The following is a 15477-nucleotide window of genomic DNA, read 5'->3' as shown; positions in this document are numbered from 1 at the left end:
ATGCAGACAGGTCTGCAAAGACAGTTTGGGAATTAGCAATATCAGAGAGAGGCCTTCCTCCCTTCTCAGCTAACTGCAACAAATTTCCAAGTGTTCCAGTAATTATTTGTTAACTTTTAGCACGTTGGATTCAGATTAGAGGACAAAACCTCCGCTGTAGAAAAGCAGCTTCAGCAAAAAGAGCCACATAACCATAAGGCCTCCTAACCAATGAGTCACAGAGAGGTTTTAATGGTCTGATTTATTTGGAAAAAAAATCACTTAACTTGTACAGTTATCTGTCACTTTGAATGCTGCTCGTTTCCTTGGTGTGGAGGGAGGTGCTGATGGGAATTAAACATCCCTGGGGCTCTCTGGGGAAGGGGTTTGCAGAACTCAGGGCAGGTCCCTCCTGAGCTCTGCAAACTGGTTCTCTTTGCAAACCTGCCTGGGGTTAAAGGATGTCTGTGGGCTCAGGGTAAAGCCTGGGAGCACAGACCCAGCTTTGGAAGGGAAGGAAATAAAGACAGCAGACCCTGAGATGTGCCAAAGGCGGATTAGTGTCCTGATCCAAAGGTGTCCCCAGGGCTTTCCAGGCCGAAAACCAGTCTGAGACCGGGAATAAAGACAGCTGAGAAGGAAAGCAATGGCAGGAGAAAGGCAGAGACAGAAAAGGCATTAGAATTTGAAATGAAATCCAGCCTCATCAACAGACACAATTAAAATGATCCATGGAAGAGATTAGCCAGTAAATAGCTTTCAGCCATATGGCTGAAACTAAAGCGTAAATAACTAAAAATAAAACCTCAACTGTACAGAAATAATCTAAAACTCCACTTTTTCTGGGTTTTCTGGGGTGGCAGAAGTGTGGAGGGAGGGGAGGAGGGCAGAGCCTGGTGGGGCAGTGCTGGAGCACAGCGCTGAGCTTGTCCTGCTGTACATTGATTACACGGAGCCCGAGCGGTGCCTTGGTCTGAGACCCGCTGAGACACAAAGATCTCCACTTGCATTTTGTACCTTTCAAACCCCCCTCAGCCAAAAGAAACACAGGCTGAAGCTCTGATTTTGTGGGGGCTTTAAAAGAAAAAGGGCACTAAGGCTGGTGTGCCTGCTGTCTTTGCAGGATCACTGTTCTGGATGACGGGAGCCTGCGCATCGTCAACGTCACCAAGGCGGACGCGGGCAGTTACACCTGCGTGGCCACCAACCACTTTGGGACAGCCAGCAGCACGGGCAGCCTGGTGGTGAAAGGTGACTGAACCCTTCCTCTTGGGGCTGGCTGGGGCACAAAGTCCTGTTTAATTTCATTATTCCTCCTCCAGGGCTGAATTTCAGCGTTTCGGGGATTCCGGGTGTTTATTCGTGTTCTGTCAAATGTTGTTTGCAAAAGTAAAAGCTGTGATTGGACCAAGGAATAACCTGACAAAGTTATTTAAAGGGATAATTTGGTGAACAATGAGAGGGACTGACAAATGTGTTGAATTAATTTTTGCCTTGCTGACGAGTAGTCCAGTGTCTGATTATTAGTATAGGCCATGAACATAGAGATTATTGCCCTTACACTCACCCTCTATCTCCTTCTTCTTTGGGGAAAAATCTATGTTGGATAGCAAATCAAGAAACATCGATTACAAAGTGATGAATCAATCAAAAGCTCCAATGCTGTCAGTTTTAATTCTCCCACACATTTGCAGTGATGGATCATTGTCAGCTGTGTCTGTGGTACACAGAAAATACTTTAAATGTTTCAGTGTGGGTTTTAAGCCATGTTTTTTATAACTGGAATATATCCAGAGGTCCCTTCTAACCCTAGCCAGTCTGGGATTTTTTTAACCTTGAAGGGAACATGTGGACCCCAACAATTCTTCAAGTTTGGGGTTGTTTTGAGTCCTTTGTGTGGCATTTGCCCACGGTGGTCCCTGAAAACAAGAGCAGAGACAGTGAGGACTAGAGGTAGGTTTCTGGAGGAGCTGATTCTCTTTTTTCCTCATCTGGGTTGTCCTTAGAGGCACCTGCAGCAAACAGCCAGGAAAGGGCTGCTCAGGGAACACAAACATAAAAGACTTTAATCAAAAATTATGGTAGGGACCTTAAAACCCATCCTGTCCCATGGCAGGGACACCTCCCACTGTCCCAGGCTGCTCCAAGCCCCAGTGTCCAGCCTGGCCTTGAACACCTCCAGGGATCCAGGGGCATTCCCTGGGCATCCTGTGATCAGCCTCTGCCTGTCCCAGAGCAAAGCTGGGCGGAAAAATGGCAAATCCAGCCCCTTCCCCAGGTATGGCAGCAGGATGGGATTCCAGCCCCAAATCCCTTCCCCAACTCCCCAGGGATGGCAGCAGGATGGGATTCCAGCCCCAATCCCTTCCCAGGGACAGCCCCAGGGTGGGTTCCAGCCCCAATCCCTTCCCCTGTTCCCCAGGGATGGCAGCAGGATGGGATTCCAGCCCCAGTCCCTTCCCAGGGACAGCTCCAGGGTGGGTTCCAGCCCCAGTCCCTTCCCAGGGACAGCCCCAGGGTGGGTTCCAGCCCAGACCCCTTCCCAGGGACAGCCCCAGGGTGGGTTCCAGCCCCAGTCCCTTCCCAGGGATGGCAGCAGGATGGGTTCCAGCCCCAGTCCCTTCCCAGGGACAGCCCCAGGGTGGGTTCCAGCTGTCCAGCTCCAGCTTGCCCACAGCTGGGTCTCTCCTGGTTTCCCACCTGCTGCAAGACCCCAGGGGGAGAGCCAGGAGCTGCAGTTCAGGGATTGCTTCTCCCACCATAAAAAGCCAATTGTTGGAGGCAGGAGTGACTGGGTTCTGTTATTCCTGGTTGTGTAGCTTGTCCTCCCTCCCTCCCAGTGCACAAGGAATGTCCTGCAGCTCCCAGAACCACCTCAGCATTGCTGTACCTGATCCCTGCCTTCCCCTGCTCCACAAATCCTTTTCTTCCCACTGAGGTTTAAAGGATTAGGGAGGGCTCTCCCCCTCTCTGCCCTGTTTGGACTCCATTCCATTTGCATTAATGGCAGTGACACATGTGCACCAAGCACAGAATAAACTCTGCAGCCTGAGATGGGGATATTAACAGCAAACTGAGAAATGCAATTTCCAAGTCTGGCCCATAAAAAGTATAAAAGAGCAGAAACTATTCTGAACTCCAAATGAACTGTGTAAAATATTGTATTAGAGAGTGAAATGCTTGAGCTTCTCTGCCCTAAGTAAAACACGTGTGAGTTTGGACAGAAATACGAGTGAATTCCTTATTTCACCTCAGTGTTGTGGTGTACAAAAAGACTAATTTAACAGCTGATGTGGGATTTGACCTCAAGATTTGCTTGTATTCTTTTCTAACTCCTCTTCTGTCATTGAGTAAAAACCTGTGAAGGTCAAGATGTTTTTTCTACCCTTCCTATGTTCTTCCATTAATATTGCAGGCTATCCTTGTTGTTTTTTTTTAATTTCCTTTCTCAGGGAGAGATGCCTGCAGTGTCAGAGACAGCGTAGGCAAGGATGGGAGTGGGAGAGGAATATGCTACACCAGAAGCAAGGAGCTTAAAATAACTCCCTGGCAAACAACCAGAGAGGGATGAATAAATATTCATTTTATGCATGAGTAGACAGTTTAAAAAACATCAAATCCTGACAGGTGCCCATAGGGCTGGGCATTAACATGCTGTTGTCAGGCTGGGTGAGCCCCAGTGGTTTTCTGAACCAGTGCACTTGTGCTTTGGGTTTGTTCTGTTGGCTGGTGCTAAATGAGAACCTCTTGGCCTCCAAGACCTGAAATCTTGGAAACTTGCTTGTACAGTTTGACCTTTAAATTAAAAAGCAGGATTGAGTTTGTAAGGCTGGAGAAGCAGCTCCTTCTCAGGCAGCGTGCAGAGCACTGTAAAACACGGTGTGTGTTCCCATGTATTAGAGAAATATTAATTTTCCATCTTGTTCCCTCAATTTTTTCCTGTACTTGAGGCTAAATGTTCAATTCTTGCAACACACAGAAAGATTAGAGGCTGTCTGAGCAGCAGGGGGATTAAATGACAACCAGAGTAAACAGGCACAGCCTGTGCAATATGAGTTCATTTGTATTTAATGCAGGGAGATCAGAGGCTGACAGGGGAGAGGGAGCTGCTGCAGTAGGAGCTGTGGCTGTGGGGAACAGCAGGAGAGTCCTGTCCCTGTCCCTGTCCCTGTCCCTGTCCCTGTCCCTGTCCCTGTCCCAGCTGCAGCAGGGGTGGGACCCCCATGGGAGGGGTGGGAGCCCCATCCCAGCCCAACCCAGCTGGGTTTTATAATCACCAGGGGATCAGCTGAGCCCTGTGTGCTCCTCTCAGGGGCTGAGAGGCTCCTTGGCACGCAGGGTGAGTTCCCAGCAGACACAATAAATGGGTTTTATTTCAGCTGTGACCAGCCTTGCTCTGGGGACTGGAGGTGAGTGGATCATGGTGCCCCTGCTGGCACCCCTTCCCAAACATCTGCTTTTTGTGGCCTCAGCTGGAAATCCACATAAAGACATAGATTTATATAAATATATCTATCTAAAGCCAAAGATTTCAACACATTTTAGTTGAGATTGATCTCTGAGTGCCTGGTGGGGTCGGTGCCTGCCTGCTCCCCTTGGGGAGTGCAGCAATTCCAGTCACGTTGGTGCATCCCTGACAAGGGCAGCTTCCAATGGCTTCATTTGCCTCGTTAATTAGGATGCACCTTTCACATTTTCCTGCTGCTGTGAGCTCCTCTCATTTGGGCTGTCACGGGAGGGCTTGAGGCAGTGAGAGCAGGAGAACTTCTGCTGGCTGGGATCTCTATCACTTCAGCAGGAAAAGAACACAAAGATAATGTCAGGAGGTTATTTTTTCCTCACGCTTGAATAGACTGATAGTCTTGATTTTGTCCAGCACAGTGATTCAAATTATTTCATATAAAATAGCACATTTTTCATTCCCAGCCTATTCCTCTGTGTGAATGCTGAAGTGCTGCATTGCAGTTAAAATTGATTAAATACTGTAAATTCTGGGCCCGTTATCAAGTAACTTTTCAGAGATTTCAGATGGTGCTGCCTTTAGACCTGGAATTGTTGCTGTGTTTGTTGCAGTCCTTTAGGACACAGCATTCACCTTCTGCAGAAAGGGGCAGTGGGATGTGATGGTCCCCTCTGGCCACCCATGGCTGTCCCTGTTTCAACACCACTTGATCAGAATTGGAACTGCTTTGTTTGGAATTTGTGTCGTGCTTGGTTTTGGTTTAGGTTTTGGGGTTTTTTTAATCAGTGAATTCCAGTAAATGTGAATTTTACCAGCTGTTCCCAGCTCTGTTGGGTTTGAAGTGACTTTGGAGTAACTGGGATATCAACTCCTTGGAGTGGGCTCTAACTTTTCCCCCAGATGAAGAATGAACTGCACATTAAGATGCTGAGGGGTTTTTGTAACGTGAACCAGGGGAAATCACAGCAGCCACTGAACTCCACTGACCTGTTCAGCACTGCCCCCTTCCCAGGAGCCCTCTCCAGACCTCCCTGATTCCCATTTGCTGCTCCCATGGAAGAGCTGTCCCAGGAAGCTGCTGCAGGCATTTCTTTATTTTCCATCCCACCCATCCCTGGTCTGGGCTCGGTGCTTGCTCATCTTGCAGCACGAGTGGCCCCTCCAAGCTCTGCCTTCTTCCTGCTGGCTTTAAGGTCATGCAAATTCTTTACTTTTCTCTCCTAATCCTAAATTCACGTTAGTTATGCCTCAGGCCTTAAAAAAGGGACCTGGTTAAGTGACACCTGCTGTTGAAAGCACAAAATAAAATTTCAAAAAGAGAGGCAGATTTTGAAGGAATAATCCCAGGCTATTGTCCATATTTTCGGGGCTTTCTGTAATTTTCCTGGATAGCACATGAGGTTTGTGTTCAGCTGGTGTCAAAACCAAGATAAAGACTCAACTCTGAAACCATCAAAAGAAGTTTCCTTATCCTTAAATTTTGTTTTAGCATTTGCTGAACACAATTTTCATCTGTAGTTCAGCCATGAATGAATATTTCTTATCAGGTCTAATACATTTTTAAAAAAATATTCATGGAGGAAAAGTCAATTTAGAGTATGAACTTTTACTCCAGAATCTCTAAATCAGGGATTTGCAGGCAAAAAAAGCTCAGGCGGTGCCATGGAGTTATGCAGGCTCTGATTTATTCATGAGAACATGTTATGTATTCTCATGTTTAAGAAATAAAACTTTTTTCCAAGTTAGGAGGAACCTTTCTTGACTTCTGAGTCACAACCAGCAGCGAAGGCTTGATTTCCACAGCTGACAAGGAAAGCTGTAATCTTTGCCCGTGAAATTGCAAAGGAAAATATTCCTCTCTAATTGGACTATTTCCACTGGCACCAATTATTTCTAGGACACAATTAAGGCTCTTTTGCTGGGTTTAAGTAAAATTATGACCCAGAGCACAGCAGGATTAAAAATGAGAGAGCTGTGCCCCCAGCACGCCTGCCCTCCCTCCCTCCAGCCTGGCAGCCCCAGTGCTGAGCTGCACTTTGCTGCATCTCCTCCACTTCTTCTTCTTCTTCTTCTTCTCACCTTCCTCTTCCCTGGCTGGGAAATCCTGCAGCAGAGGCAGGGGCTGGAATCTGAGCTGCTGGAATCCAGCAGCGACCTCAGGGTCCTTGCAGCCTGCAAGAGCTCTTCTCCAACCTGGCACTTGGAACACGAGGTTTGAGCAAGGATTTTTGACTTTCAGGCAACTTCCCTGCTCATCCCAGCTGCCAGGCAGCCTTGGCTGCTGTGTGGTGCTGACCCACATCCCCCTGTGCAGGTGTGAGGGGCTCAGGCTGAGTGCAGGTGCATCCCCCCCCCCCCCCCCAGGCTTGTTACACCTAGGACAGGTAAAGTCTGGTTTTCCTCCCAGCCCTGTGCAGGTGAGGACCAGAGGTCACCAGAACCATCAGGGCAGCCCCAGAGCACCCCAAGGAAGATGAAATTGTTGTGAATCCTGTCAGCATTCCTGTTTTTCTGACAGGTAACTGAAGCAAAAGGGCTGTGGTTGTTCTGAGGTGACAGAAGTGGCAAAATGAGAAGCAGGGGCCTCCTGTGCTGTTGAGCTCTCCCAAAGCCTCCCCTCCCCGGGCTGCTCAGAGACAAGCTTGGCCTCTGATTTCCTGTGTGAACTTGTCCAGCACAGCTGATCCCTGCTCTGGGACAGGGACAGGACCCAGGGAGGGGCTGGAGCTGGGACAGGGGGGGTTAGGATGGATTTTAGGGAGAAAGACTCTTCCCCCAGAGGGTGCTGGCACTGCCCAGGCTCCCCAGGGAGTGGGCACAGCCCCAGAGCTCCAGGAGGGTTTGGAAAACCCCCCAGGGATGCCCAGGGTGGGATTTGGGAGTAACCCCCCCCCAGGGATGCCCAGGGTGGGATTTGGGGGTAACTCCCTCCAGGGATGCCCAGGGTGGGATTTGGGGGTGACCCCCCCCCCAGGGATGCCCAGGGTAGGATTTGGGGGTAACTCCCCCCAGGGATGCCCAGGGTGGGATTTAGGGGTGACCTCCCCAGGGATGCCCAGGGTGGGATTTGGGGGTGACCCCCCCCCCAGGGATGCCCAGGGTGGGATTTGTGGGTAACTCCCTCCAGGGATGCCCAGGGTGGGATTTAGGGGTGACCTCCCCAGGGATGCCCAGGGTGGGATTTGGGGGTAACTCCCTCCAGGGATGCCCAGGGTGGGATTTGGGGGTACCTCCCTCCAGGGATGCCCAGGGTGGGATTTGGGGGTGACCCCCCCCCCAGGGATGCCCAGGGTAGGATTTGGGGGTAACTCCCCCCCAGGGATGCCCAGGGTGGGATTTGGGGGTGACCCCCCCCCCCCCAGGGATGCCCAGGGTGGGATTTGGGGGTGACCCCCCCCCCAGGGATGCCCAGGGTGGGATTTGGGGTGCCTGTGCAGGGCAGGGGCTGGGCTGGGTGATCCCTGTGTGTCCCTTCAGCTCAGGGTGTCCCAGGGTTCTGTGACTCCACACCTGTGGATCTGTGAGCAGGAAAGGGTCAGGGACACCCTGAGGATGATGAGGGTCAGAGTGAGCAGCCATGGCCCCTCTGGGGACGTGTCCTATCACAGGTTTGTGGCCAAACATTGGAGCACGACTTGAATCAGTGAATGAACCCAGTGAGGGTTGCCAGGTTCTTCCTGGGGAAAGGAAAGAGCCCAGTCAGCTGCTAAGGACAAAACCAGTGAATGGCAGAGAGAGAGATGTAAATGAAATCAAATCCAGTAATAAAACCAAACACCAGTGGGCTGCTCTCAGTCAGTTCAGAGTTTCTTTTTCTCTTGTAAGCACTTACTGCTCATAACAAATAAAACTTGTAAACATAGCACAAGTGCTAAGCTTCATTAAATTTGCAGCAGACAATTAATTTTTTTTTTTCCAGGCAATTCAGAGGTTCTTCTGTAGTCCTGATTTAGTTTAATTGAACATATTACCACAAGCAGACAATAAGAAATATATTGAAGATATCCATCTGGCTCCCAGTGCCAGGCCCGTGTGTCATTTGTGGGGCTGTCACAGCCCTTACTAATTGCCTCATTTTGGCTCCTTCACAATCAGGGTGATTCAGCCATTAACATGATAAAAGTCATCTTGGTGAAGAGCTTGATATTAAAAAGCATAGATCTCCTGCCTTGCTCTGGTGCCAGCTTTGGGCTCATCTCCAGCCTTATTGGAGTGATATTTTTCAAAGCAGAAATTCACAGGGATCAGCTCCCCCAGAGCAGCTCCTGCAGGTACTGGGGTGGAGGGGGTGCAGCTCTTGGAAATGTTGTCCCTGGATTTGGGAAATGCCACAGATTCTTCCCTCTCACCACCACCTCCTTTCTCCCTCCAAGCCCCAGCCAACCTTCAGGCTCATCAAGGCTCTCAAAACTGAAAATTGCTCAGGTAAATAATGGAATCAACACCAGAGCAAGTGCTGATGCTTATAGATACACCTGATTCAGCACGTGAAGTGGGAAAAATTGTATTTTTAGAAAAGTTCAACCATTCTGTCTGAGTAACCTGTAGAGGGGAAAAAACCCCAGTATTTTTGTTCTGTGTTTTTACCTTAAATCCACAATGTATTGCAGGGTCAGCATTATTGCAGCCTCTCCCACCTCAGAAAAAACAATAAAAAGGTAAGAAGAACGCCTTTAAAAGCTCAGCACTTTTGTTTTAGGAATTTGTCTGACCTCTCCCAAAAAAGCAGGAGGTTCAGGAGTCCTCCATGGCCAGGACAGGGCTGGGTTGTTTGGCTCATCTCTGAAGATCAGATCCCACATCAGCTGGCAGAGGAGACGACCTGTGGGTTAAACACAGACTCCTAATGAGACAAAAGCAGGTTAATCAACAGTTTTCATCAACTCACTTCAATTTATTTTAACACGCTGCCTTTCAGAAAGGTTAAAATATTTGTCAGATTTTGAATGCAAATGAAAGCCCAGTGTGGCTAAAACAGAGCCATGGATCACATTTAAATCTGAGTAAATGCAGGGAGTGAGTGAGTTTATTGGACATAAATCATAATTAACAAATTATTCTGCAGGGAGGCCCTGGCACGGGGTGCCCAAAGAAGCTGTGGATGCTCCATCCCTGGAACTGGAATGATTTTGCCAGAATTTACATTTTACAATATATATTTTTTTTTTTGCCAGAATTTACAGTATTTAATCCATTTTCACTGCAATGCAGCACCTCAACTTTCACACAGAGGAACAGGCTGGGAAGGAGGAATGTGCTGTTTTATAAGAAATAATCTGAATCCCTGTGCTGGACAAAAGGGCAGGCTGGGCAGGGCTGGGAGCAGAGTGGGACAGGGGAAGGTGCTCCCTTCCAACTCAGGATATTCTCTCTCATGCCCAGCCCTGGTGTCTGAGAGCTCAGGGGCCAGGGCTCAGTTCCTGCAGCTCTGAGTGCCTCTGCAGGGCACTCACCACAATTCCAGGTCTGTCTCCTTGAGCCTTTAGTTCTGTGGAGCTCCTCTGGGTGGCAGGAAATGGAACATGACAGCTGTGCTTGGTGTTCTCCTCCTTGCTGAAGCTGGTCCTGGCTTCTGAGCCTGCACTGAGGGATGGAGTTGGTCTTTATCCCAGAGCAGGGCGCAGAGAGCTTGTCCTTCTTTCCAAGCACGCAGTGGGATGAACTTCCAGGCGGGATTTCCTTGGGAATTCCTGGGTGAATCAGGGTGATACCCAAAGGGAAAGCAGTAAAGCAGAAAACTTGAGGCTGTTGTAGCAGTAGAACAAAAAGCTGGGGTTGTTGTAGCAGTAAAGCAGAAAACTTGAGGTTGTTGTAGCACAGGCTGCTGTAGCAGTAGAACAGAAAGCTGAGGCTGTTGTAGCAGAGGTAGAACACAGAGCTGAGGTTGTTGTAGCAGTAAAACAAACACAGAGCTGAGGTTGTTGTAGCAGTAAAACAAACACAAAGCTGGGGTTGTTGTAGCAGTAGAACACAAAGCTGGGGTTGTTGTAGCATTTAGAACAGAAAGCTGAGGCTGTTGTAGCAGGTGGTGCTGCTGTGGCCCTGGGGAAGGTGGAAGGTGTCCCCAGAGCCACCTCTCCCCAGCTGTCAGGAATTCAGCGTGATGGGCTGGGGGAGATGATGATCTGAACGTGACTGGAGATCTCTGATTCGGCTGGGGATGAAGGAAGCAGCGTGGGAGAATAAAGAGAAAGAGCTTTCTATCCCTGCAGTCACTGACTGGCCCGAGGGTGATGTTTTTAACATCAGAGGGACAGAGGAAGTGTCACTGACATATTTTATGAAAAATCCTTTCCTTAGGATTTTTCCCCTCCTGAGAAGCTGAGAGGCCTCAGGAACAAACTGTAAACAATTCTTACCTGCTGTTGTGGAATGCAACAGGGGGAATCTGTGACTGGCCTCATCAGGCTGTTTGCAATTAAGGGCCAATCCCAGATCACCTGGCCAGACTGTCTCGGTCAGACACAAGCCTTTGTTATTCATTCCTTTTCTATTCTTAGCTTAGCCTGCTAGTGAAATCCTTTCCTCTATTCTTTTAGTATAGTTTTAATATATTATCTATCATAAAATAATAAATCAAGCCTTCTGAAACACGGAGTCAACTTTCTCATCTCTTCCCTCATCCTGGGACCCCTGTGAACGAAGTAACAAGGAAGTGTTCAGAGAGCAGGTTTGGTAGGAGGAGGAGGTGTGGGAGTGTTGCAGGCGAGGATCTGGGCCAGTGTTTGGAGAAATCCCAGCCCTGCTGAGCGTTTCCTCAGGAGCACTTTTGGAAGCAGCTGAGCAGAGCCCAGCACCCCAGGACTGGAGCTGATGGGAGCTGTTCTCCTTGAGCCTGGATTGCCAGCAGGGCACCCGGAGTTCCTGGCAGGTGAGAAAAGGCAGCCAGACAAAGCCTGGGAGGGTCAGGGGTGTCTGCAGCACCGCTGCACCAGAGGCAGGAGGTGCTCCAATATCAGGGATTCCTGCCTGCTGGTTTTCCTTTTTTTAGTGCAAGGTTATGAGCAATCCCATCAGAGATCACATGGGGACAGGAGTCTCCTGTCCTTATCCCAAAATACCAAAGTTCCTGACTCAGAAGCAGGTGGGCTCTGAAATACATGGAATTTCATCACTGAACTGACTTGCCCTGGCTTGGTTGGTTGTCTCTGTCTCTGTCAGTCACACACAAACTTGGAATATGAATTTTGCTTTCATTTGAAGTTTTTAAGTGGGCCATGAAGAACCAATCCAATCTGTAGGGTTTAGCACTGTGTTTTCTTCCAGGTTCGTTGTGAATACAGAGTTGATTTAGGAAATCAGCAGTATTTCAGCAGTGGAAATTTCAGTTGCCGTCCTAGGGGCACAGTAAAAAGTCTGTGTAAAAATCCATCAGTCCTGGGAGCTAACCTGAGCAGCTGACAGTGAAATCATTCCCTGCAGGAGAGAGCTGTGCTGGTGCTCACAGGGGTCCCAGGACGAGGGAAGAGACTTCATGGTTCAGAAGGCTGATTTATTATTTTATGATATATATGATATTAAAGGAAAATTATACACTAAAACTAGACTGAAAGAATAAAGGATTTCATCAGAAGGCTAGGAAAGGAAGGGAATGGAATGAGAATAAAATCTTGTGACTGACCAGAGAGTCTGAGCCAGCTGGACTGGGATTGGCCATTAATTAAAAACAACCACAGGGACCAATCCCAAATGCACCTGGTGCATCCCACAGCAGCAGAGAATCATTGTTTGCATTTCATTTCTGAGGCCTCTCAGCTTCTCAGGAGAAAAAAATCCAAAGGAAAGGATTTTTCATAAAAGGTGTCTGTGACAGAGAGCCATGAGTGGAAATGTCTGGGAGAAAACCCCAGCCCATGGCTGAGCCCAGCACTGCACCAGGCTGAGGGGAGAGGTGGAGCTGCTGCTCCTCCACTTCCCTCTGTGTGTGTGTCTTTGCAGGCTGGCTCTTGGAATTATTTACATAGGAAAAACTCCTGGCTAATTTGAGGCAAAATGCCACAGAAGAGCAGAAATGTCAGGGACACTTTTTAATGATGCTCTGTGGGGAAGATTTATTCGGCAGAGGAGGCGCTGAGGATTTTGAGCAAGTTCTAATGAGGAGCGGTCTTGGGGGTTGTTATTTTCATTTCACCTGTGATCCTGCCTGCACCCTGCCCCTGCCATCAGCAGCAGAGCAGGAGCACAGCCCCCAGAAAAGCAGGTTTGTCTTCTCTCTGTGCCTCTAATGAGAATGAGTCACTTCCTTAGGAGGGAGCACAGGGCATCCCCAGCCAACCTCATCTTCAGCAGGAAACAAATGAGACCTGCTTGGCCCAGGGAATTCTGTTCCAGGGTTTGTTTGGTGGGTTCTGCTCTCCCTGCCATGGGGTTTGTTCTCTGAAAGGTGTTTGGGCATCAGGCTCGCTCACGCTGCTGTGAGCAAGGAGAAGTTCATCTTAAATAAAAATATCTGCTCTGCACTGTGGTGCAGGGAGACAAAACAGTTTATAATGAAGGCCTGATCCATTTTATAGGCTGGGCAAGTAAGGCAGCAGAGACTTTTAATGACTTGCTCGAGGTCAGAGAGAAAGTGAGGAGGAAAACTCATTTTATTCTCAATTACTCCAAGTCTGTGCCCACACTGGAGCAACCTTCCTCTTCCTTTGGCACTCTTCCTCCTCTTTTGCTTATCTAATCCTCTTTTTGATGGAATTGTTGAGTTTAATGGTTCCCATCTGGCTGTGACTCCAAGTGTTGGAGGGGCTGGGTGCCTGCTGTGCCCCCCATGGGAGCTGGGACACACTCCCTGTGGGATCAGAGCTGAAACCACCCCCTGCTTCTGCTTCCTGAGCCTCCTGGTGCTGGCTCAGCTCCTTGGAGCATCCTGAGGTTTGCAGCTGTTGGGCTTTGACTTTAACTCAGAGGTACTTTTGGATAATGTGTACTTGCCATGAGTTAAAAGGGAATAGTAAAAAAAGGAAAAAAGAGTAGAAAAATAGTAAAGCTTGTCCTGTTTTTAGGTGCTCCCCTCCAGATGAACATCATGGGCTTGATAAATGTGCTGGACACCAAGCCTGGCTTATCCCAAGGCAGGGATGACACAGCAAGCCTTGATCTGTGTGACATTAAGGGTGGTTAAGCTGGGTTCATTCACTGGGGAGCTGGAAAGTCCAGCCAGGGATTTTCTGGCTGCTCCCTAAGTTTGACAGCTCAAGAGGAATCTGCTCCTAATGACTCTTAATTTGGAATTTATTCTGGCACAGCAGCTAATTCCAAACATCTTGGTGCTGATGAGGAGGGTGGGTAAGAGGCACAGAATTCACGTGGGGAAGGCCCAAAATACACATTTGTGTTTAGGAATGCAAGGGCTGTGGCAGTCACTCTGTGATTCTGCACTTTGAGTGCCTGGACATTCTTTTTGCTGCTCTGCTGCCTCCTGAAATGTTTGATTTATGATCATCACTATTAAAACCCAGTAAAAACACCATAAAAGAGCCAACCCCCAAGGGTGAGCTGCTCCAAGGGGCAGAATGGTGTCCCTGGGCTGCCTGGAATTCCACCTGCACAATTCCCCTGGTGAGTGGCACAAGGAGAGCAGTGACTGATCCCTGAGTGACCTGCAATTTATCTCAGGTTAGCCACGATTCCTGCTGTACCTGATTAACCTTCTCTGCCAGGTGCTCATCACTTCTGCAATGACAGGAGATTATTCCACACTTGGAAAGACAGATCTCAGCTTGTCCCAGTCGATGGCCCACAGAAGGTGACACCTGGAGTTCCCCAGGTTCTGCCCAGAGATTGTCACCAAGGCCTGGGTCGTGTGTCACACGCAGAGATCTCACTGGAGGCAGCTCTGGAGGGAAGGGGGTTTTATTTCAGTCTGCAGAGCTGGAGGAGGGGGTTTGAGGTTCCTGGTGTAATCAGGCTCTGTTGCATCCTGCTGCAAAGAGCAAGAACAAATTTCCCTGAGTGACAGGTTTGATTGTCATCTCCAGAGCCCATTAGATGTGATTTGCTTTGTGACAATTGTGTGGAGAGAGCTTGATGTGATCAGATTGCCCTGCACTGGGTGAAAGGGAGGTTAAAGTGGAGCTCTGGGGGCTCTCCTCCCTCCCTGCACTCTCGTGGAGTGGATGTATTTTCAGATGTTTTGTCTCTGAATTTGCTCTGTGGCACACCCCTCCCCAGCATCCCCCCTGCAGTTCCATTCTCAGTGTGTTTGCAGATTTCAATAACCTTCATTTGTGATTCAGCCACCCAGAAGTGCAGGTGGGCTGTGCAGAATGCAGTCCCTGAGTGCCCACTCCCTCCTGGGCACTGGGGGCACTCAGTCCTGCCAGGGAGACTCTGCCATCAGCCTTGAGAGTTTTCCATCTGTGGGAAGCTCTTCAGTGGAGCTGAGGAGGAAACTGCTGCTCTTGGGAGGGACAGATCACACAGGCAGCAACAGCCAAAGTCTCCTCCTCCAACAGCTTTCCCACCCTCACAGAAAATTCCAGACAAAGGGGCTCAGGCTCCCAGCTGAAGCAATCCCGTGTCCCCACCCTGCTGGGGGAGATTTCAGCCAGACAAGACAAGGATCCTCCTTCAGCAAAGCAATTTCAGCACCTCCTCAAGGGCCAGCTCAGCCCGTGTGCTGCAGAACTGAGGCTGTGCTCTCCCAGGAAAGGTCAGATATTCCATCCCTGCCTTCCCTAATCCCAGAGAACACAGGGCCACGGCTCCTGCAGAGATCTCTGCTGCCTGATGGCATGGAAAGCTCTCATCACTCATCACAAACATTTCTAAAATCAGAGCTAAGTGACTTTACTCCCAGGCCTAAAGTCCCTTTTCACAACTGATAGTGTCTGCTTTTAATAGGATTAAACTTTATTAGGCTGAACTGCCACAGTACACACCAGAGGGTGGAAATGCTGCAGAATCTTCTGTGTAATAGCTGATTGCAGGGAAAAAAGGGATAAATTGGCATAAAAGGCAAGTGCCTGGTCCTGAAAGCATCTGTGTGACTCAGGTGGGATATTTGAGAGGCCAAATACTGTAAATACTTGACCTTTTCC

The 15477-nt window shown here is 49.0% G+C and overlaps 1 protein-coding gene across 3 annotated transcripts in view; it reads left to right on the top strand.

Moving 5' to 3' along the window:
* The window catches only part of LOC103823699 (contactin-4), a 261680-nt gene that overhangs the window by 224470 nt on the left and 21733 nt on the right, over positions 1-15477 (top strand). For all 3 annotated transcript variants that reach the window (XM_050979442.1, XM_050979443.1, XM_050979444.1), the window contains one exon: positions 1103-1230. In XM_050979442.1, the coding sequence (XP_050835399.1) occupies positions 1103-1230 (128 nt within the window). The remainder of the gene's footprint in view (positions 1-1102; positions 1231-15477) is intronic.

This window comes from Serinus canaria, chromosome 12 (assembly GCF_022539315.1).
Source record: "Serinus canaria isolate serCan28SL12 chromosome 12, serCan2020, whole genome shotgun sequence".
Classification (NCBI taxonomy): domain Eukaryota; kingdom Metazoa; phylum Chordata; class Aves; order Passeriformes; family Fringillidae; genus Serinus; species Serinus canaria.
Note: the sequence above shows the minus strand (reverse complement) of the source record. Positions and strands in the feature narration are given on the sequence as shown.